Below are 22,364 nucleotides of genomic sequence, written 5' to 3'. Positions count from 1 at the left end.
AAGAATCATCGGGTGTCTTCGCTGTACCGGGAGCTGTTGCAGTCTCAAAAGCAGCGCAAGGCTTCGCCAAGCGTTGAATAGACCCGAAACGGGCAGAACTACCCTTTCTGGCTCTGGTGCTAGTAGGCGGAATCCCTGCGCACACAAGGTCGATTTATTGGGCGGAAATGTGGACGGTACCTACAAGGTTACTAGTAGGATTAGGGGTGACTTTACTCATACTTCCGCCTTTTTTTTGTACGATCATCTCTTGACAAGGGAAAGGCGCGTGCGTGCGTGCGTGTCATGGGCGACGGGCGATGGGTCTTATTTCCGCCATGAATTTGTCAATCCTATCCCCTTTGTTAATGCCCATCCTGGCGTTACTACCTACATAGCTATATAGCGCTTGTAATACTCGCCCCGGTTACTAAATCACTATGTACCTGATGTGTATAAGCTTACAGTGCACCTGGTGGGTGAGTATATGGACATGGATTATACATCTTCAGCTTCACCGTCAGAGACGTAGGTCGCTGGAGAGTGCAACCAAAGGACGATTACATAGCAGAAAACCCCCATATCACTAAGCAGAGGGCAGAGCATGTTCGCCCCGCTAAGTATCCCGAAGAAATGTCCTGTACAAGAAGCGAGCACATCAACCCGCTCACGTCTCTTCAAACACAAAAACGCCCTTACCCGGCCGGAAGCCCCCGAGGGTGCCTTGGACCGCTTGCTTCAAAAGGTCAAGTTCAGTGTTCCATCCCCATTTGCACTCCTGCACCGGTATATCTTTGAATCGCCCTTCTCTGGTGAGGCGAAGGACGTCGTCCACCGTCTGTTTCTTCTGGTCAGGGTGCCGGTCACTCCACTTGCTCACCCAGAACCCATTGAAGGAGATCTCCTTGAAGATCAGGAGCGATGCAGGTAACATGAGAGGTTGTTTGCTCATTGCTCCATATGTCACCATGGTCGCTCCGGGGCTGAGGAATTTGGCAAGGGCCGTGGCGGGCTTCCCACCCACGCAGTTGAGGCCAACTTTGATTTGCTCTCGTCCTCCATTTGTCCACTCTTTGATCTGGTCTCGGATCTCGCGACCTTGTAGTTCTTCCTCGGTGATGACTTTGGTGGCTCCAATATCAAGCAGCTCTTGGCGAAGTTTTTGTTCCTCCTCCTTATTCTCCCGACCCCGGATCACATTGATGCTCTTGAATCCCCACTCCCGCCCCAGCTGTATGGCGGCTCTTCCTACGCCGCTGTTGGCCCCGTTTTGGATGAACCACTCGTCTCCCCGGAAACTCCATTTTGCCGAGTCAAGGAGCATGCGGTATGCTGTGCAGGGGTTGACGGAGACTGTCCCGACCTGGAGTGGGGACAGTCCTTCCTTGTTGTCAATTTTGATCAATTTGCTCTCGTCTACTGCCATGTGTGTCCGCCAGGTGCCCATACTGGTAGTCTTCATGATAACCCAATCTCCTTTCTCGAGGGATTTCACCCCAGAACCGACACTGATGACCTCCGCCGCACCTTCATTCCCACCCACCGCCGAGGGTTCTGAGGTACCGAGAGCTGTTGTCATCTCTGGTTTCGCAGGATACACACCCTGGATCTGATTGACGTCGGCGGGGTTGATCGGAGCGACGAGCATTCGGAGGACGACGTTCGTCCCAGATGCGGGTGAAATGGAGTGACCATGTAGTGATAGGACATCTTGGGGCTCTCCATACTTGGAATATACAAGGGCTTTAGCTTGGGTGTAGCCGTAACTGCTAATCTTTCGTCTCCGGTTAGCGAGAGATCTGACGGGTTGTTGGCAGTTCCAACATATCGAACGGCGTGCTGAAAACAGGCTCCGTGAAGACTCTCCGAGGAGTTTTCGCGCATAGGAAGGAGATGCCATGGTGACTGTTACTGAGGACTCAGCGTGGAGGTGGACAAGAAGATTAAAGCGCAAGCAGGCGAGCATTGAAGCTGGAATTATATCATAGTCGTGGCGTTCCCCGCATTGACGGAAAATGCTCTCCAAGCCCAAGCGCAGCCTGCAACTGGCAACTGGGCAACTGGCACTGGCCCGCCAGGCTGACCTGAGGTGACAACACGTTTTCCGTTATTCTCGCTGTGACGCAGGCGGACATCAATTCATTATCCATGGTCGTCGCATACGTGTGCCCCGAACTCGGCGCATGATGCTGTTGTCAATAAGTCACGACCCTTCAATGGCACGCAGCTCCTCATAACTAGCCTTTTCTGTTACCTGGGATTCTCAGCTTCGATAATGAGGCGCGCCAGCATGTCGTGGCTCTGGAAGGTGAGCACGCGCCCACCCAAACACTTTGACAAGGACTAAGTTGCTATTACAAGGGAGATGCCAACTCCCCTGCATCGTTCGAGAAAGCCCTCTCCAAACTATCCTCACAAATCACCGCCGCGAACCTTGCCCTTGACACAAGTCGCAGTCGAGACCGCCGGATCAAGGCCCTGTGGACTCTTTATACCACCCTCACATACCTTCTCTACACTTTGATCATTGTTCTCGTCCTTGGACCACAGAACTGGTCGATCTATCACTATGCCGGTCTCGTCGGTTCTCCGATCCTCATATACGTGGTCCGCACATCCATCGCCGCCTTCTTTGGTTGGAGGATAAGCCGTCAGCAAGCATATTTGGAGCATTTACAGAAGCAGCGAGAGCAAAAGATTGCAGACCTGAAAAAAGCTACAAAGTACGACAGTACTCAGGAGCTATTGCAGAAATATGGAGGCGCTCCACCGACAAAGTCTCCCTCGAAACAGCCGCAATCAGGTCCGAAGAGAAAGGCGCCTCCTTCCACAGACCAGCGTCCTGTACAGAGGACTGGAATTGCACCTCCGCCAACCGCAAATATTCCAGGAAGACATAGCTCCATGCCATTCCCTCAGCAACCGAACGTACAGACTGGCTCTGCGCCTATGTCGCCAACTCATGGCCCATCACCACATGCGGGCCCTGTGGTGGCACATAGCCCAATGGAGATTACGCCAGACTCTCCCGGTTTCGCTCCAAATGCTTTCTCCAGCATGCCGCCTGCTTCTAGCACCACGTATGAGCAACCCCCTCACTGGTACGACCGCATACTGGATGTTCTTCTGGGTGAGGATGAAACCGCGGCCAAGAACAGATTGGTACTGCTGTGCGCCAGATGTCGCTTGGTCAATGGTCAAGCACCTCCTGGCGTGAGAACACTTGAAGAACTGGGTCGTTGGAGATGCAGTGGCTGTGGTGCTTGGAACGGAGCCGAAAGTGAAGGGGCGAAAGTTGTAAAAGAGGTGACCTCTGCTTCGAATGTAGACGACGGAGAGAGCTGGGAGAGCGTTCCACGAGCCGCGGACATTCGAGAAGAAAGCCCTGAAGATTCAAAGCCTCAAGAAATGGCTGATACCAGCTACGAAGGAACTACAGGACGAGACGGAGGAGATGATGCTGGCCTAACCAAGAGGATCACTCGTAGTGCAGGCAAGAGAGACTCCCTTGAGTCCTTGCAATGAATTGTATTTCCATCTCCACAACATCTCAAACGATCTGTAGATGCCTTCGATCACTCCATTGAACCGTACCGAGTAGACTTCAATGGTACCCAATTGGGGACCTCTCTGTTCATCTCACGTGACGCGACTCGCCAAGGCATAAAGAGTAAAATGCTCCATCATGGATTTTCTAGAATATTTTTTTCTTTGTCGCATCATACCTGGTAATACAACGATGTCGATAGGTACGGTCTCGGAAAGATGTCTAACTTCATTGTGCGTCCGGCCGGCGCGGACAAAGACCCTTTTAGAATCGGGCTGACGGCCGTGTCGATGCTCTCGTTGAAGCTCAAGTCCGGGGACATCTGTGAACTCCGAGGAGCGGACGGGGATAACACCAATGGCAAGAGAAAACTCGCCGTTGCGTGGCAGGGTCTGGGCCCGGGGATGAAGGACTCGATCGTCCAGACGTCGAGATTGCTCCAGGAAGCCTACGGGTTCAAGTTGGGCGATAAAGTCACCATCTCGCGCTGGCCACTTCCTCTGCCGAGTTCCCTCTCGGTGACGGTCCAGAAGGTGCCGGGAGGCCAGCCGGACGCTGACACCACTGACTCGAAGGCCTGGTCGAAACAGATCGCCTCGAATATCTCCCCTACGGGCGAATATATGGTCGTGTCCCAGCGACTACACTGTCTGCCGCCCAACAAGTCGGACAAGGCCGGAGCAGCCGAGTTTGTCGTCAAGGACGTGGGTGTGCCTGACTCCCTGTTTGCACGCGTGACAAGGGACACGACATTTCGCGTCGTCAGCTCAGAGACATCCGATCAGCCAGTGACTATCGTTTTCGAACCAAAGCACCTCGGCGGGTTACAATCACAGATTGCTCAAGTGCAGGACATCGTGAGCGATCTCTGCAATCCGGTTGCCAAACATCATTTTCAAGCGTACGAGCCCGTGCAGGGCCTTCTCTTATATGGGGCTAAAGGCACGGGCAAATCTGCCCTGATTACCGCTTTGGCTGATTGCGCGTGGCCTGCGGTCCGGTCCTGGACGCCAGGGACAGAGATCTACGCTTCACCAGATCCCTGTCTCGTCCTCGTGAGGCCAGAGTATATCATCAAAGGTTCCGGCACTAGCAGCTCTTCTACTGTGTCCAGTGAACTGGACTTGATGTTTGAGCGCATCAAGGGAAGCCCTACCCTAGTGGTCGCTGAAGCCAGGCATCCGAATGACGTCGACGAAAGGCTGCGGACAGAAGGCAGATTTGCGGCCGAGATTGAGTTGCCGATCCCCTCAGCGCTTCAGAGGAAAGAGATCCTGCTGGCCCTGCGTGGCGAGGACAGTATCCCGGGGGACGAGCTTTTGCAGGAAATTTCGGAGAGGACTCACGGATACGTGGGCGTCGATCTGAGGGCTCTTCTTCGGGTGGCGATCCACCTAGCATCGAAGCACCTACCGGCTGCCGAGACAGCAGAAGGCGATGGAGGATCTCCCATGGTCATAGAGTCCGCAGATCTCGAGACTGCCCTACAACAGGTCCGACCGTCTGCCCTGCAGGAAATTTTCCTCGAGACGCCCAACGTGCGATGGTCCGATATCGGCGGCCAGCACGAAGTCAAGCGACAACTGCACAACGCCGTGGAGCGCCCATTGCGGTTTGCCGACCGCATGAAGAAGTTGCGCCTACAGCCCAAGAAGGGGGTCCTGCTGTACGGCCCGCCGGGCTGCTCCAAGACTCTGCTCGTGCGGGCGCTGGCGACGGAAGCCGGGCTGAATTTCCTGGCCGTCAAGGGCGCCGAGCTGATTTCCATGTACGTGGGCGAGAGCGAGCGGGCCACGCGCGAGGTTTTCCGCAAAGCGCGCGCGGCCAGCCCGAGCATCATCTTTTTTGACGAGATCGACGCCATCGCCTCGCGCGGGAGGAGCGGCGGTGGCAGTGACCTGAACGTGCTGACCACGCTGCTCAACGAGATGGACGGCTTCGAGGAGCTGCGCAACGTGTTTGTCGTCGCCGCGACCAACAAGCCACAAAACATCGACCCGGCCCTGATGCGTCCAGGCAGATTTGACAACGTGGTGTACATTGGTCCGCCGGACGTGGAAGCGAGAAAGGAGATCTTCCACAAGCGCCTCGAAGGCGTGTATGACAGTCCCGACAGCCTCGGAGATGACGTCCGAGAATTCGCCAATGCCACAGAAGGGTTTTCGGGCGCTGAGATCGTGGCTATTTGCCAGACAGCCGGGGAAAACGCCTTTGACGCGGACCGCGACATCATCGTGTCCGACGACGTTCGCAAGGCGATCGGGCAGACGCCCAAGAGCATCACGAGGGAGATGTTGCTAGAGTTTGAGATGTGGAATGCCGCGCGGATGCGATAGCATGCCACCTGAGTAGATAGGTAGTGGGCGGGTGAGTCGATTAGCGGGTGGACGGCGTATATGTAGAAGTACGCAAAGCCATAGATAGACAGCCTGCGCCCCTGCACAGAATCGATGATGCCTTCTATCCTTTTCACCTTCTTTTCCAGCGACAAGCAAGCAAAAGAAAAAGGGAGTCGTGGTGTATCAAGCGTTCACATTTGGCCGCCCCTTCGTCTCGACAGCCAAATCCCTCATGGTCTTCCACACAAAATGCCTCTGGTCCGGGTTGACGAGGTCGTTGTCGTTGCCGAGCCCACCTTCTTCCGTGGTTCTGTAGTCTGCGCGCCCGTCGCCCATGATGAAGCGCAGACACACGATGGGCCCGCGGTCCTCGTACTGGCGGTTCAGGACGCGGTTGCGGAACGCCTCCAACTCGACGCTCTTGAGCTCGATCTCTTTCTTCTCGCCCATACCAACGCCCGGGCTCGCACCGGCACCCGCACCCGCACCTGCGGCGGTCATGAGCCGAGCGATGTCGCGAAAACTTGCGTTTGTGCCTGCGATGCGCAGCTGCGACGGCACGGGGACACCACGCATGGTGCGCTCGGCGAGGAGACACAGGACGCGGGCGATGTCGCCGATGTCCGTGAAACTGACGTGTTGGTCGAGGGAGCCTACGGCCCGATAAACGTCCTTGGCCGTGTGGAAGCCGTACCAGGGCCCGACGCCGCTGTGGAGGAACAGGCCGTTGAAGATCCTGCAGACCTTGATGTTCGTGGGTGCCAAAACCTGCCGGGTCAGCGCGTAGTGCGCTTTCTTGCCGTCCCACTCCGGCACGCTGAAGTCGTGCAGTGTGTGGTCCACCCCGAACTCGGACGGGAAGTACAACTTCACCCGCGTCTGGGGCAGCGCTCGGGCGATCTTGTCGCGCAGTCGCGCGCCTGATGATGATATGCTATGAGGGGGAAAGGACGGGGGGATTTCAGCCATAGTGTCCTTTCATAGGGATGTGGGTTGAATGTAACCGTGCAGATGAGCCATACACCTCAAAGGGAGAAATAGAGAGCAGGTGTGTATACACGTATGTGTGTGCATGTATGCATTGTTTCCAGATGCTGTACATAGAGACAAGGTATAGGGTCACTCACGCATTGATAAGGACATCAACCCCGTCCAACGCCATGATCAGATCGTTCTCATCACACCCCGCTACCCCGTTCGCCTCGTCGTCGTCGATAATGCGCACCTCGGCACCGAGAGAGTCCCTCCATCGTTCCATCCTGGCCGTGTAGCGACGAGCGAGCAGCACGAACCCCGACAGCCGGTCGCGCAGCTCGGCGGAGAGAAACGTCTCGGTCAGCCGCGTGCCCAGGTCGCCCGTGCCGCCGGCCACGGCGACGACTGGTTTGTCCGGAGACGGCGAGAACGGGGTTTCCCCGGCCATGGAGACTTTTCCTTTTTCGGGCTTCCTGGATCAGGGAGGGATTTTTTGGATGGTTGTTTCTGAAAGAATCGACCATGTCCCTGTGGTTTTGTAGGAATTTGAAATTTCGGCTTACCCTCGCGCACCACGGGTTACGGCGAGGCTGTGGGTGGGGCACGAGGCTGGTAGCGCGGTAGTCGATGCTTTGGAGTACCCGGAGAGGCTGAGGGGGAGAGCGGTACCCCCAATAAAGCCTGACGCCCTCACAGAGGCAAAAGAACAAGTGAGTCGCCTCCTGCTGCGGTATGGAATGTCTAGACATCTATGATTGGTTCAAGGAGGGGGAGCAACTCCCCAAGACGAAGGCGTTGGTGAGCTACGGACCACAGCAATGCGCTGTCGCCTACTATCCAGAAGCGCAGTACATGACGGCAAGGCAAGGCGATTGGAAAATTAGGGAAACCTATCCTGCACTCCGTTCAAAAGACTCACACATCCCTCTTTTCGTCTTTCCTTCCTTTGCAGCCATACGCAATCACAGTCTGGCACTCGGCCTCAAATACCCCCCAACACGGTTCAGCACCTTGATAGCGCCATCCATCATCTCCTCCACAATCTCTGCTGCAGTCTGATTTGGCGTGTTGACGAGACCAGATACCTGGCCGGCAGGCCTATATTCAAGAAGAAAAAAATCACATGTTAGCAAACACCTCTTGCGGCGCGATACCGTGGTAGGAGGAGTAAGAGTAGACGTACATGCACACCGATTGATCCTCAATCTCCTCGGTAAGGCCTCCGGTCTTCTCCAGCTTTTCCAACTCGTGGTTCAGGACAAGGATGCCTTTACTTTGCAGCTCCTCGATCTCGTCCCGTCGCTTCGTCTCCCAGTTCCGGACATAAGGGCTGGCAATGGCGCGGAGGGGACGGCCGGTCCAGATTGTCGACTTGATGGTGTCGTCAAAGCCCGCAGCGAGGATGGCTCTCTTGGCGGCCTCGGCGGCGCCGGATTCTTTGGCCGTGACGAATCGTGTGCCGACCCAGACGGCCGAGGCGCCCAGCGACAAGGCTGCCGCAATGCCGCGACCGTCGAAGATGCCGCCGGCGGCGACGAGTTCGACGGGCTTGCCTGTCAGTGGGGAGGTATAGTTCTTGACAATATCGGCGCAAGCGGGAATCAAGATACTTCATAGGCAAGTGTCAGCGATTTCGTTCCATTGACGCGGCTTACGACGAGATGTCCACGATGCACCAGCATTTCCCCGTCGTACGAAGTAGACCAGTCTCACTCACGTCGTGGCCGTTTCACCTGTGTGGCCTCCAGCTTCTCCTCCCTGGGCGCAGATGATGTCGGCACCAGCCTGGCACGCCTTGTGGACATGCTTCGGGTGTCCAACCATGTTCATATAAAGCACGCCGTGTTTGTGCAGCTTGTCAACGACGTGTTTGGGGGCGACTCCCACGGCCGAGACGAAGAGTTTGGCGCCACCGGCGATGATGATGTCGATGAGTTCGTCGAGGGCACCTTTTGTGTAGTCCGACTGCAGATTGTAACATTAGAAAGAGGGCGATTAGTGGAACGACGGACCAGAAGCGGGGGAGAGATTTCGATCGGAGGGAGCAGGAATGGGAGAGGACATTACTCACGTTGGTCTTTCGCGCATTGCCGCCGACTTGTGGGAGCAAGAGATCGACGCCAAAGGGGGCTGAAGGGTCCTTGAGAGCAGCCTGTTCGAGCGAGAGTTGACAAATTCAGCCTCTGTAATACAATCCGATTCCTTTTTTTCCCCTTATTTCCCCAGCTTTTTTTCGGGTTGCGGTGCCCATCCGCCTCGGCCAAAATAACTGCGAACAAATCATCCACTCACTTTCAACTCCTCTATCATCTCCTTGAGCATCTTGGGCGTGTATCCGACTCCACCGATCACACCGAGGCCGCCTCTCATGGAATTTAGCATACATCTCGGAATAACGAGAACTAAGTATGGTGATAGGGAGACTGTTGCTATCAAGACAACATACCGGCATTGGTCACCGCGGCCGCAAGAGGAGCGCCCGACGTCGAACCCATACCAGCCAGGAGGATGGGGTGCTTGATACCCAGCAGCTGGGTGAGGGGGGTTGTTATCGACATGGCGGTCGTTAATGCGATGCTGATATGGGGCGCAGACGCAAACAAAAAGTCCCGTCTAAAACTCGCAGGTTGGATGTGTAGATTGTCAAGATCAACCAGGAAAAGGATGAAAAAGAAACACAAAAACCGTGTAATAATGTCCTTTAAGTCCTTCGACACCACGTTTCCGAGGCACAGTGTCAGCAATTAGCCAGTGGACTACCCACTTTACTTGACCTTGGATAAGCGAAACGGTCAGTACCTCCAAGTAATAAGTAAGCTTGTGGTGTCAGTTGGAAAGCCTTAACCTCACAGAACAAGTTGGAACTCGGTACCGGTTGTCCAATGCTATTTTGTTGAACCTGGGATATGTCTGTGTTGCTTGTGGACGACTCGGCCAGACGAGCTCTGAGCCGAGTTAGACGATGCGGGATACCGAGGTCTCGACGCGTCGCTCCTCCAGCGTTTCCCCGCGGTTTTTGAAGAGGAGGGGGCGGATGGGACCACTCTCTTTTTCCTCGTATCTATATCCTGCCTTGTGCCATGCTCTATGCTGTTGAAATTCATTCAGTTGTGATTGTAAACAAATCACCTGATCGCCCTCTGCCCCCGGTGGGATGAGGGGGTTGACGAGGCCGAACTACAGCCTTGCGCTATTCCCTCCCCTCGCTAAACTGCGCTGGCACACTGGTTAGTGGCACTGGTGGCCACTAGGCTGGGATCTCACCTAATAATATTTGCGTCTCGTATTGCTCATAGTTAGCCCGCCCACTCACCTCCCTCCACCCATAAACGCCAGAAGATTCCCTTTTCTAGCATAAACATGCACCTGACCGACCCCATCCACCTCTCCTTGGAAGATGCAGATAACGTTGTCCCGGATATCGCACGCATCAAACATTCGTCCTTGACCGCCACTCCGCTGGGACAGTTGAGATACGGCGACGTCCCCGCCGAGGAGGCTCGCGAATGGCTCGAGGCGTGCACCAGGGTCGAGCTCCTCAGCGAGCTGAAATATCCCCGTATCGTCGGTCTCGAGTGCGACGGGTTGGGTCGGCATGTACCGCGCATGGAGCACCTGGTCATTCGCGATCTGGATCTGGACCTGGACCTGCCGCAGCCAACGGCACAGGGTGACGTAGTGTCTGACGCTGGAGGTGTCGTCGTCGCGTTTGCCGAGTTCCAATATCACCCATTGCCAGGACAAGAACAGGAACACAGAATAAAACCATCTGTCTCAAAAAGTACGACAGAGACCCAGAGCAGAGTCGAAATACCAAGCTTGACCTCCTCCTCATCGCAACCTCCGACGAATGTCGATACGGAGGTCGTCAAGCTCCCATCATCCGCCCACCGCGCCCTCCACAAACACTGGGACCAGACCGTCGAAGCCGCTCTCTCCGCCACGTTCGGAGGCATGCACTGCTTCGAGGTACGCGGCATCGGCACACTCTCCCCAACACACCTGCGCAAGGGCATCGCGAGCAGATTGTTGGCGTGGATCTTTCCCTGGGCGGACAGATTGGACGTCCCTGTCGTCCTGGCCGCGACTCCCGCGGGGTATCCATTCTACATTCGACATGGGTTTGTAGAGGTCGGTGACCACCACCGCGGTGAGGGCGACGACGAGGCAAGTACAAAAGGCACGAGAGGTACGCGGCCGTTCATCGAGTGCGACATGGCCGAGTGGGGAGGGATTGGAATCCATCGCCATGTCCTGATGATACGGTGGCCCAAGCACGCGGCAGGAGTGGATGGAACGTAAACGCTTTCCAGCTGACAACTGACTCTGTTATCCATCCATCCGACGGATCATGAAATACCGCACTGGCAACATCATGGTCGTTGCCTCAATGACTTTTTCGTCCCCAGAATATGGCCGAAAGCATGCATGGCAACGAATGGAAGATCTTTCCTCTGACCACCGATTGATGCCCACGAGGTAAGTGCGTGATGAATTAATAGATTGCAACAAGCTATAGATCAGCATGCGATATAGGTGCAACGGCTACACACCCTCAAGAACTTATCATCCAGATTTGTTTGACACGATAAATGCTGAATGATTTTTACCAACACTTTTATCATTCTTTGCTAGAACAGCAAATGTCATTAAGATCATGTACATCCCACCACATTGATAACAAACAAAATCCAGTCAGATGCCTCATGCCCAAAACCCAGGAAAAGGTAGTGTTACAAATTCCACCCCAAGACTCATATCTTGCTGCCCTCTCCGCGACAACAACAACATATATCAACTAATCCCCTATTTCTTCTTCTTTCCACTTCCCAGGCCCATAGCTTCCGCTAAGCTGCCCAAACCCAATCCACCCAGCAGCTTGTCAACACCGAGACCTCCCAATAGACCACTCACCAAACCACCAAGACCCAGACCGTTGAGCAATTTGCCCACCAACCCGAGCACGCCGCTCAGCAGCAGACCGACAGCAGCGATGATCTGGAACAGAGGTTCTGTCAACAGCGCCCACAGTGGATTCAACTTCTTCTTCGCATGAGGCATATCGGCAATCTTCTTCTTGGCGTTGTCGATGGTCTTGACCACTTGAGTGGTAAGTTCCTTCAATCCCTCTGCCACACGATATTCTTCTGGCGAAGCCTCACCACTGGCTGCCTTCGCTTTGGCGTTGGCTGCGATGTGACCGTCGGGGTCAAGTCCGCGGATGGCACCATTGCATTCACCTAGGATGCGAGAGCCCTCTTCGATAAGAGGCTTGACGTCTTGCACGAGTTTCTCCTCATCAAGCTCGTCTTTGGGTGTGCGATCAGCTCTTTCAACAAGCTGTGATGATAAATTAGTATGGCTATTGGCAAGCAGACAATGAATGCACTTACCTCAGTGATCTGTTTGCAAATAGGCTCCATCTTCTCCAACGTCTGATTGATGATATTGGAGATCTTCTTTGCAACCTCACGCTCCTCTTCCTCTTTGAGTTGCTCGGGTGTTGGACCCTCCTCGACTTCTTCTTCATCTGGAATGTTTTCAAGCAGGGTGCATTCTCCGATCTTGTTGCCGTCTTGATCCACGACATAACCATTGTCATTGACCTCCTTGCCAATACAGGCGAGCAAGTTGCCCTCTGTCAATCGGCCAATAACATCTCCATTGCGGTCGCGGACTTCACCCTCCTTATTCACGCGGAGGCCAGACATAGGTGAAACCTCTCGTTCCTTCTTTTCTGGTTCCCAGCGTTCAGCATGACCAATGACATTACCATTCTTGTCGACAATATCTCCGTCGTCATCAACCTTGCGGCCGACCAACTTTTTGATGTCACCTTCGGTAACACGACCGATGATCTCTCCGCTGGCGTCCTTGACCAAACCATCTTTGTCAATGGTTGTAGAGTCGAAGTTGGAGAATGGCCCTTCGGCACGACCATCATCACCACCTGCGATGAGTCTTGCACGACCGATAACTCTGCCATCGTTGGACCAGATTTGTCCTTTGCCATCCACCTTACAACCGACAAGACGCTGAACTTCACCCTCGGCGACTTCGCCAAAAATGGTTCCATGCTCGTCAACGACCTTGCCTTGTTTGTTGACAGTCTTACCAGCGAGGCTGGATAGATCTTCCTCGACAACCTCTTCCTCGGGGACTTCGTATGGTTCGACATGGCCTTTGACATTGCCGTACTTGTCGATAATGTCGCCATCTTCATCCACCCCGCGGCCAAGGAGTTTCTTCCAATCTCCCTCTACCACCTGTCCGACAACATTACCTTCGTGATCCTCAACGAAGCCATCCTTGACAACGATGAGACCCTCGAGGCCAGCAAACGGACCTTCAGGCTTAGCTTCACGCTCGTTGAATGGAATGAGTTCGCAGCGGCCAACAACATGACCTTGATCGTTCCAGATCTGGCCGTTTTCATCGATCTTGCGGCCTGCAAGCTCCTTGGGATTGCCTTCGACCAGACGACCAATTGGAACGCCATCAGGTCCGATGACATTGCCTTGTTTGTTACATGTCAAACCCTTCAGTTCTGAAAGGTCGATCTTCTGCTCCTCTGGTTCTGGCTCTGGTTCGGGTTCTTCGTATCTCTCAGCGTGGCCAACAACATTGCCTCGTTTGTCAATAATGTCACCGTCTTCATCGACTGCACGACCGACAAGTTTCTTTGGGTCTCCTTCAACGATACGGCCAACTCTGTTGCCGTTCTCATCTTCAACCCATCCGTCAGCCACAACGGTTAGACCTTCAAGACCAGCGAACTCGGCTTCTTCTTCCTTATCCTCTTGAGGGAGCGTCTTTGCGCGACCAATTATATGGCCTTTGTTGTCCCAGAATTGTCCCTGGTCGTCGCAGGTTGTACCAGCCTTCCAAATCTTCTTGGCATCTCCTTCGACCAGTTCGCCGACAACGTTACCGTTGTTGTCGACAATCTTGCCGGACTTGTTAACTTTGAGACCCTCCAGGATGGATAGAGGCGGCAAGCCATCGTCAATCTCTTCGGCAGCCTCTTCGACTTCCTCCTCAACTTCTTGGGGAATCATTTCGACTTTGCCAATGACATTACCGTCCTTGTCCAAAACCTCGCCCTTGTCGTTCAATTTCTTCCCTGCAACGGCAGCAAGATCACCTTCGACGAGTTTCGCGATCTCGTCACCGTCCTCATTCAATACTAGACCTTTCTTGTTGACTTTAAGACCTTCAAGGATTGAAGTCTCGGGGACTTCGGGAGCAGCTTCTTCAATGGTTTCGACAATACCTTCTTCGACAGCTTCGGGAATGAACTCGACTCGACCAATAACATTGCCATCCTTGTCCAGAATTTCTCCATTCTCATTAATTTTCTTGCCACGGACAGCATCAAGGTCGAAACCTTCAGCCAACTGGGCGATGGGATCACCATCCTCGTTGACTACTTGACCTTTCTTGTTGACCTTCAAACCCTCGAGTTGTGCGAAATCTGGCTTGATGATCTTTTCAGCTGCGTCTTTAGCCTCGTCCACCGCCTCTTCGGCGGTGTCTGCGGCACCCTCAGCAGCATCAGCAGCTTTACCGGCAACGTCAGCCTGATCGCCAGCCTCCTCAGCTTGCTTTTCAGCTTCTTCCGCAGCCTGCTGTGCTTCTTCAAGTTGTTCAACCAGTTCGGGGTGGAGTTCTTTCATAGCTTCTTCCGCAGCCTCTCCCTGGACGACCTCAACACGCCCAATAACTTTGCCGTCTTTGTCGAGAATTTCACCATTCTCATTGGGAAGTTTACCGGCGCAAGCCTTAACGTCGCCTTCCACAAGTTTCGCCAGGACTTCTCCTTCGTCATCGAGGATAGTACCCTTCTTGTTGAGTTTGCGACCTTCGACAATTGTGAGATTCGGCTTCAGTTGGTCCTGCAACCCTTCAACCTTATCGAATGCCTCTTGGACAAACTCTGGTTTGGCTCCCTCCTGGACACCATCAACCTTTTCTTGCACTGCTTCGGCGGCTTCGGGTACGATTTCTGCGCGGCCAATGACGTCGCCGTCTTCGTCCAAAACCTCACCTTCAGCATTGAGTGTTCTCCCGACTAAATCAGCCGGATCACCTTCGGTAATCTTGCCCAAAGTGTTGCCGGCTTGGTCCTTAATTGCTCCGTCTTCTTGGACCTCCAAACCTTCCAGCGCTTCAACACCGGGAAGTTCTCCGGCAGCTTCTTCGACAGCTTGTTTAACAGGCTGAGGGAGGGTCTCTGCACGACCCACAGCATCGCCATCTTCATCCAGGATTTCGCCGTCGGCATTTACTGTCATGCCGACTAGGTCTGCGGGGTCACCTTCAGTGATTCTGCCCAAGACGTTACCATCCTTGTCCAGAATGTCTCCGTTCTCTTGAACTTCCAAGCCGTCGAGGACGTTTAGGTCAGGAAGATATGTCTCGACAGCGTCCTCTGCTGTATCTTTGACGCCGTTAACAGCCTCTTCGGCCTGGTCCTGAGTACCCTCTGCAGTTTCGTGGACGCCATTGACCGCACCATCAACATCGGCGTCTTCGGTCGCCTTGCCAGCAAGTTCTTGAGCCTTTTCTGGGATGACGCTTGCACGACCGACAACGTCACCATCTTCGTCGAGGATTTCGCCGTCATCGCCAATCTCGTAACCCTCAAGATCGGCGGGGTCACCTTCGTCGAGTTTGCCGACAACGTTGCCAGCCTTATCTTTAATATCTCCGGTCTCGGTGACCTTGAGACCCTTCAGGATGGACAGGTCAACAGGCAGCCCTTCGGTTGCACCATCGGCCGCTTCTTCCGCAGTCTCCTCGACATCATCAGCCACCTTCTCTGCGTGACCTTTGACGCCATTCGCGGTCTCTTTGACATCGGGCACGTCCCCAGTGTCTTTGGGTACGGCATCAGCTGCTTCTTCAGCTGTCTCCTTTGCGCCCTCCGCCGTATCTTCCGCCGTGTCTTGGACGTCTTGGGCAGTATCTTCTGCCGTGTCCTTGGCATCGCCGACTGTGTCGTCTGCGGCGCCTTGCACATCACCCTGGGAAGCCTTGCCTGCTGCGCCAGTAGCCGAGTCTTTGGCACCGCCAACGCGACCAGCGACTTTCTTGCCGGTACCAACGACACCACTGGTGGCCTTGCCGAGTCCGCTAAGTGCACCGTTTCCTTTGCCTTCGGCCTCGTCCTCGGCTTCTTCGGCAGCATCGCCCTCTTCTGCCACTTCCTCTTCCTCTTCGTCTCCCTCGGTGCCCTCGTCTTTAGCAGCATCTCTGCCACCACGGACCGTGTCACCTTCTTCTTCCCCTTCTTCCTCGTCGTCGTCGTCTTCAGGGATGGGCTCGGGGTTAGCTTCGGAGAGCTCACTGGTTTCGGCGCCGGTGTCGTCGCCTGGTTGACTGATCTTGCCGCCAGGCTCTTCCGTATCTTTCATGCTGATACCTTGTTGGCTCTCCTCCTCGACATCCTTGCCCTTTTCTTCTACGGGCTTGGTAATGTCTTCTGTGGGCTTTGGTTTCGGCGACTCTGACTCTGACAGTTTCTTCGGCGTCGCCTTGGAGGTGCCGAGCTTGGGTGGTTTCCGACCGGGAGTGCCTTCACCAGTCAGCTTGGAAGTGGACGATGAAGCAGGGTTCTTGCCGGTCTTTGTGGGTGTCTCTGGGACATTTGAGGTTCTGCCTGCCGCCGGAGAAGGCATTGTGCTCTTGTAGCTTCTGACTGTCTCTGGGGTCGAGCGTTTAGACTGCGGAGAATCTCTGTTCGGGGTGGGTGGGAAGCTGTAGTAGGCGTATGAGGAGGATGATAGTCGATTACTTGTCATCAGCTGTCTCAAACTATTTGCTGCATTTGTTTCTGCGCCGCTGTCAGGTTCAGCCGCGCACACACGCCCGTCTGGTGCTTTTCAGTTGTGTTATTTCCTGGGTTGAGTTGGATAGGAAGTATTATATTGTTACGATGATAGGCTGATAATAGTACAAGAAGAGCTCGGAGCTAGAGTAGGTATACAATCAAAAACACACATTCAAGGTTTCTGTGAAGATCAGAAACAAAGTCGTCGTGGAACGAGGGAGGAGGAACAGCTTTGATCAAGTACACGGGCAAAAACTCCCCTACGTCACCGGTCCATCATTTTCGTTATAGCAGAGAGCAAAGCGAGCCAGCAGAGCTAGGTTTCCCTGTCCTTGGTTGCTCTGCGGTGCCTGACAGGAGAAGCCCCCTTGTCGAACCAGCCAGGTAGCTAGGTAGATACTCGTAGGCAGGAAGGTGGGGTTGGCCAGTCATCCTGGGTAGTTTTCTCAGAAAAAAACCGGGTTTCTTGTTCCAACTGCGGCGGTGCCATGCGAGTTGCACATCGATTTCGTCCACTTCTCAATCATCCTCGAGGCCTTCCCGCAGATGAAAGCGCCACACCCTCCCCCGTATGAAAATCTTACGAGGACTCGGTAGACGACGTCGCGTTTCTCCACTCAGCCTCCACCTAGAGGCCCTAAACTCTAAAATCCCTGCATGTGGCCGAGGGCATTTCGTCAAATCCCATGTTCGCAATGACCGCACTACGGGGGCCAGCTACCCTCGTGTCGGACGGAAAAAGAGCTGTTGTGGCGTATTTCCTTTGGAAAGAGAGAACAAGAAGCAGTACAAGGTTGATACGAGTTACCAGATATCGCTGTCTGCGTGTCTCTCTTATCGATTCCCAATGCCAATGTGTGAGGAGTTGGGACAATGATCGCAGCACCAGGCAAACTGACATCAGTTTCTCCATCCAACTGCTCCCACCCCGGCATGTGCTAGGATGGACCCTTGTCAGACTGCCTTTGAACCACACTTCTGCCTCCTTTCTCATTCGCGATTGTCTCCCTCCAGCCTCGATCTCCATTCAAAGCTGGCTTGGATGTCCCTGCAAGCCCGTGTCCATCTCCTTGTCCCATTGCCTTCCATTCGATGGAAATTGCATGCTTCTGTGCCACACTCCTACCTCATCCAGAGGTCATCGACCGCTCTGACGCAATTGAATGGATGGAACAAGTCAGGGTCAGCCACAGTTTCAGTCCAAATTGTCCATTGTGTCGTCATAGAGAGGTGCGTGCGGTTCAAGAGACGTGGATTATTGTGAGGGAGACCATTTGGATGCGGTACTCATCCGAGTATTTGCAAAGAATGTTTCGGATAGCAGCTTTCACTATTGAGGAGTTCGTCGCCGTTCCCGGTGGTCGACCGAGGCCGCTCTAATTACTGTACAATGAACAGATTGCAGCAATGCAGGCAGTAGCTACCTACGCTACTATGGGTGCCTGTACCAGCCCGCCTCAATACTTTCTCAGTGTCACCATGACAAAATGAGTTCGGAACGGCGTACCCGTGGTCGACCACATGCATTCGGTCATCGACCGATGTGACCGATGGGCGCCCGTGGCAACAACTTGTGTGCTCACCAGCCACAGCCATGCGTGTGCCCACATTTCTTGGGCTTTGCCGATTTGCGAGGTCAAACAAACTTCTGGCGTGGTTGATCGGCGGTTGCAGCTTTTTCTGACCCAATTTTTCCAAGGATGATGGCCAAGTTTTTGCGTGGCTGGCCCCGCAGATGAGGCGGATGAGGCGGGGGTGCGGCAGGCGGCAGACGTTGAGATTGGTGACAAGTGGCCTTTGATTGGACGTGCTTGACATGGCACCGACATTGAGTGACATCACCAACACCAATGGACCACCTCGTTCCCCCTTGTCTTCTCTCTTTCTCCTTTCCTTTCCCTCTCACTTCCTAACCAGCCTTCGCAGCTGGTCGGCATCTTTTTGTGGCTGACCGACCTATCTTTTTGGTGGTTGCTGATCCAAAGAAAAGCCTCGTCACCTCCTGACACACCAATGGTCCCAATTGAAACCAACCCCCCTTCCACCGATGTCACAGTATCGACTTATCATCTGATTCGATCCGATCCTGGAGCCTCATTGACAGCCACATACGTTTTTAGGGGGGAGGTAGGAACGCAAGAGCTATCTATCCATACCCTAGAGTCACGGGACTGTTAGGGAGGTACATGCAGGGGACTTTTGTCACTTGCAGCCCAGCCTCTGTATGCGTCTACTCTTACAGCGATATATCTCTCAACCCAGGCACCTACGTACATATAGATATGCCTATATACCTGCCGATGACTCCTCTACACGTCCTCTGTATAGTACATACCTCATACGAGTACCAAAGAATATAGTGCCTCACAGGGTGTGGTATACCCAGGAAGGTACCACGGGGTATATATATGGCGTACAATGTACATTTCACATTCTACATTTCCCTTGACTTTTTCCACCTCCCGCCCCAAATTTGATTTAGGGAGCCCACAGCAACAGCCACAACCACATGTCTGATCTTGGGACGGGGACGGAGTCGTAATTCCCAAGAAACACGTGGCTGGCTCGTGAAAAAGGATTATCCGCTCTTGCTCCCCACACAGGTAGGTATCTATGGAGTACGAAATACTTAGGTACTTAGGTACTTAGTACCTACCTAGTAGTAAGTAAGTGTGAAATACCTCATCCTTACCCACAAACCACGACCCAGCAGCCGTCGGAACTAGTTTACCTCGGTCTGCTCGGTGCTCGTTTGTCCGCGAACTTCCCCAATCTCCTCAAGAATCTCCTCAGTCTCCCCTCCCTCATCTCCTCCATCTCCGCGATTGAACGCATCTCATTGGCGGAATTGACTCTGCTTTTCCCTTCCCCTCATAAACATACGATGTTATGTCGAAAGACAAAGGCGGAGATGACGAGTCATGTACATAACACATAGAGAGTTGGCCGTACTGGGTTGTATCAAATCTCCAGGGTACGACTACGTTCGTCTAGACTTTTGATGTCGAAGTTTTTTTCATTATTCATCGAATAGGTGGTTGTGAGGACACATCCCCTCAGGCCAAAAGCCGAACAAAGCTCATCCGGTTCGATGACACCGAATTCCCATTGACCCATCGTAGCTCCGTCACACACATTCATCGTCATTCCTCATATTAATATCCCCGTCTCGCAAATCGCCCTGGGATCACTGGACCTTTGGGCACCGACGACGCCGCTGAGGCTGCAGAGCTCGACGAGCTGGTTGGCAATGGCACAAAGCTTTCGGTATGAGTGGCATGTGCGCTGCCCTTAGTTCCCCCTTGTGTTCCGTTCACGTGCATCGTACCCGTCGCCATGTCCAAGCCATTAATCGCGCGTGTGAAGAAGCCCAAGGCAGCAATCGGCTGGTAGTAGGGTACCTCATGGCCCGACTCATAAATGCGAGTGAAAGAGAAATTGCCATACTCGCGCGTCTCGCCGTACTCTACTCCATCCACCACGAACGGCGTATATCCCGCCGCCTTGAATTGAGCAGCGTGAGGCCATTTGGCGGCTAGAGACACTGCTTCTCCGCCAAACCAATTGCAAATGTAGTCCGCGTCCCCATACACAAGCGTCACGCGCACCGAGGACGAATTAAGGATCTCTTCCAGATCGTCAATGAAGTTGAAGTAGATGAAATCGCCCGTCTGCTGGAAGGCGTAGTACACTTCATCGTTGGCATCTGACGTGTAGTTTGTGTCGACACCTAGAGCTTGTTGTGTCGTGGCCAAGTTGAGGTAGTCAATGAAGTAGGTGGGTGGGGTAGGGTCGTCGTATGGGTGACGGATATCGTAGACTCCGCGGCCTCCGTAGTAGTAGTAAGGTGACTCGACACTATCCCGGCACATGGCCTCGGCCTCGCTGCAGGCAGCTTGGCCTGTGAGAGTGCTCGTGTCGGCTTCGGCGCAGAAAGAGATCTGGTCCAGGCATCCGTCATTCATATAACAGGCGAACGTCATATAGTCATAGACAGTATCGTTCACGGCCTTGATGCCATAAGTATTGTTGTTGGCAAAGATCGGGTAATAGGGCGCTTGAATGTATTCGTCTATGATGCCATTCATGATTCCCAGGTTCACAAACTCGAAGGATTTGCCGGTTTGAGTACCGTTAAGGATCGCTTCGTTTTGATGATAAAAGTAGTTGAAAAAGGCAGGACCATAGTGTCCTACAGTATGGTCAGTCTCGTAACTGAGATGGACGTCGTTATATCTCACCTCCATAGGACTCGGTCCACAGGTTGAATTTGGTTGACTGGACTTTAGAATCAAGCTGCGGTAGTGCTGCGTAAAATCCTTGGAGCACCTCCCATGCAGCGATCGCGGCAAGATCAGTGGTATCTACACCACAGTCGTGAGTATATGGGTTTGTAACAAGCCATGTCCCACTCACCAATCTCAGTCGCGTTGATTATTGGGTATCTGCCCGTGACGTTTGCCTCTGACGGAGGAACGAATTGTCCGAAATTAGGATCCAGCGAGCCGGGGCCCTACATCGCCATCAGTGCCATCTCTTGTGGTGACATTCCCCCAGAGCCCTCACCTTGGAGCCGTATGAAAAACCCACACCCAATGGCTGGCTGAGAAAGATCATGTTCGAGGCCTCGTTCCATGCGTAGGGATTGAGGTGCGTGGTCAGATTCTCAGTGACATTGCACGGGCCGAGCTCTATAATACGTGGTCAGCTATAGGCCCGGGGCTGATTGGATTTCCAAAACACCCTCACCTTGGAACATTCCGATCAAAGAGTCACTTCCAGGACCTCCGTTGAGCCATAGTGTAATTGGATCATTGGCAGGGTCGTTCCTCGACTCAAAGAACCAGAAGAAGCTGTGAACATCGGGAGCAAGGTTGACAAAACCTGCGTATGAATTGACGCCCGGGGTCGTCTCACAGACGCCTTCTTTGCCAGGTTCCTTATAGGTGATGTTGATGCCATTCGGGGTGACAATTGTCTTAACTCCAGTGGGCTCCGCTGGTAATTGTCGAGGCAAGACCTGTAACTTTGGCCCAGGAACCCTTCTGTTATGCACGGTAGGTCCTTTGACGGCCGAGACACCAGCGGCAAGAGCGCCGACGAGGAAGAGTTTTGCACCGTGCATCACGATAGCTATTCAGATCGCTAGAGGTAGAAGAATAACACGAACGTGAGGGAGGAAGATCAGTTGAAGGCTGCCCTTTAGTTTGGCCTCAAACCGAGCAGCTGTTGTGTGACTTAGCAACCACCACCTAGCAGACACGGACAGCTGCGTGAGGAAGGGAGAGAGGAATGGGGTCGCGCGACAACATTAAGTAGCAGATGATTTACCACTTTACCTACCTCTGATCACGATCTGACTGCTATCTGCACGGACTCCACGCTCAAAAAGAGTAGCAATCATTCTAGTGACTTCACTAGCTCGAACCTGACTGTGAGAGATGGCTGGTTAATCGACCGAGGTGTGATCTCGTCGAAGGCGATTTGCTGCAGCTCAGTCACCAGGAACGCATTGGCCATAATTCGATGACGTTAAGCATGACAAGAAGTAGTATTGAGACAGGGATCCTAGCTATAGTGACCCTGAACAAAGGGAGTCTGACGCCGGGTAGAGAAGCTCGAGCTGCAGCGGTCCAGTCAAAGGACTTGATCCCACGGGAGAGCGTCCATTTCCATATGCGATCCGGTCCAC

The 22,364-nt window shown here is 53.7% G+C and overlaps 9 protein-coding genes across 9 annotated transcripts; 3 read left to right on the top strand and 6 right to left on the bottom strand.

Annotated features, from left to right (window-relative positions):
* Positions 1 to 646: 646 nt before the first annotated feature.
* Positions 647 to 1,879, bottom strand: AYO21_04547 (hypothetical protein; the record flags this gene model as incomplete). The annotated part of the gene is made up of 1 exon (XM_022654519.1): positions 647 to 1,879. The coding sequence occupies one exon, from the start codon at positions 1,877 to 1,879 to the stop codon at positions 647 to 649; it is 1,233 nt and encodes a 410-aa protein (XP_022513119.1).
* A 390-nt stretch (positions 1,880 to 2,269) lies between these two features.
* On the top strand, positions 2,270 to 3,448 carry AYO21_04546 (hypothetical protein; the record flags this gene model as incomplete). The annotated part of the gene is made up of 3 exons (XM_022654518.1): positions 2,270 to 2,287; positions 2,341 to 3,192; positions 3,308 to 3,448. The coding sequence occupies 3 exons, from the start codon at positions 2,270 to 2,272 to the stop codon at positions 3,446 to 3,448; spliced, it is 1,011 nt and encodes a 336-aa protein (XP_022513118.1).
* A 296-nt stretch (positions 3,449 to 3,744) lies between these two features.
* Positions 3,745 to 5,862, top strand: AYO21_04545 (hypothetical protein; the record flags this gene model as incomplete). The annotated part of the gene is made up of 1 exon (XM_022654517.1): positions 3,745 to 5,862. One exon carries the CDS (start codon positions 3,745 to 3,747, stop codon positions 5,860 to 5,862), a length of 2,118 nt encoding a protein of 705 aa, XP_022513117.1.
* A 186-nt stretch (positions 5,863 to 6,048) lies between these two features.
* Positions 6,049 to 6,834, bottom strand: AYO21_04544 (hypothetical protein; the record flags this gene model as incomplete). The annotated part of the gene is made up of 1 exon (XM_022654516.1): positions 6,049 to 6,834. The coding sequence occupies one exon, from the start codon at positions 6,832 to 6,834 to the stop codon at positions 6,049 to 6,051; it is 786 nt and encodes a 261-aa protein (XP_022513116.1).
* Positions 6,835 to 6,988: 154 nt separating this feature from the next.
* Positions 6,989 to 7,288, bottom strand: AYO21_04543 (hypothetical protein; the record flags this gene model as incomplete). Its single annotated transcript, XM_022654515.1, has 1 exon — positions 6,989 to 7,288. One exon carries the CDS (start codon positions 7,286 to 7,288, stop codon positions 6,989 to 6,991), a length of 300 nt encoding a protein of 99 aa, XP_022513115.1.
* Positions 7,289 to 7,959: 671 nt separating this feature from the next.
* On the bottom strand, positions 7,960 to 9,398 carry AYO21_04542 (hypothetical protein; the record flags this gene model as incomplete). Its single annotated transcript, XM_022654514.1, has 5 exons — positions 7,960 to 8,449; positions 8,558 to 8,805; positions 8,912 to 8,992; positions 9,133 to 9,203; positions 9,287 to 9,398. The coding sequence occupies 5 exons, from the start codon at positions 9,396 to 9,398 to the stop codon at positions 7,960 to 7,962; spliced, it is 1,002 nt and encodes a 333-aa protein (XP_022513114.1).
* Positions 9,399 to 10,200: 802 nt separating this feature from the next.
* AYO21_04541 (hypothetical protein) lies at positions 10,201 to 11,142 on the top strand (the record flags this gene model as incomplete). The annotated part of the gene is made up of 1 exon (XM_022654513.1): positions 10,201 to 11,142. The coding sequence occupies one exon, from the start codon at positions 10,201 to 10,203 to the stop codon at positions 11,140 to 11,142; it is 942 nt and encodes a 313-aa protein (XP_022513113.1).
* A 504-nt stretch (positions 11,143 to 11,646) lies between these two features.
* AYO21_04540 (hypothetical protein) lies at positions 11,647 to 16,520 on the bottom strand (the record flags this gene model as incomplete). The annotated part of the gene is made up of 2 exons (XM_022654512.1): positions 11,647 to 12,180; positions 12,234 to 16,520. The coding sequence occupies 2 exons, from the start codon at positions 16,518 to 16,520 to the stop codon at positions 11,647 to 11,649; spliced, it is 4,821 nt and encodes a 1,606-aa protein (XP_022513112.1).
* A 3,307-nt stretch (positions 16,521 to 19,827) lies between these two features.
* On the bottom strand, positions 19,828 to 21,797 carry AYO21_04539 (hypothetical protein; the record flags this gene model as incomplete). The annotated part of the gene is made up of 5 exons (XM_022654511.1): positions 19,828 to 20,864; positions 20,914 to 21,036; positions 21,089 to 21,185; positions 21,239 to 21,363; positions 21,422 to 21,797. The coding sequence occupies 5 exons, from the start codon at positions 21,795 to 21,797 to the stop codon at positions 19,828 to 19,830; spliced, it is 1,758 nt and encodes a 585-aa protein (XP_022513111.1).
* Positions 21,798 to 22,364: the final 567 nt, after the last annotated feature.

The sequence above is a fragment of the Fonsecaea monophora genome, assembly GCF_001642475.1.
Source record: "Fonsecaea monophora strain CBS 269.37 chromosome Unknown Scaff26, whole genome shotgun sequence".
Classification (NCBI taxonomy): domain Eukaryota; kingdom Fungi; phylum Ascomycota; class Eurotiomycetes; order Chaetothyriales; family Herpotrichiellaceae; genus Fonsecaea; species Fonsecaea monophora.
Note: the sequence above shows the minus strand (reverse complement) of the source record. Positions and strands in the feature narration are given on the sequence as shown.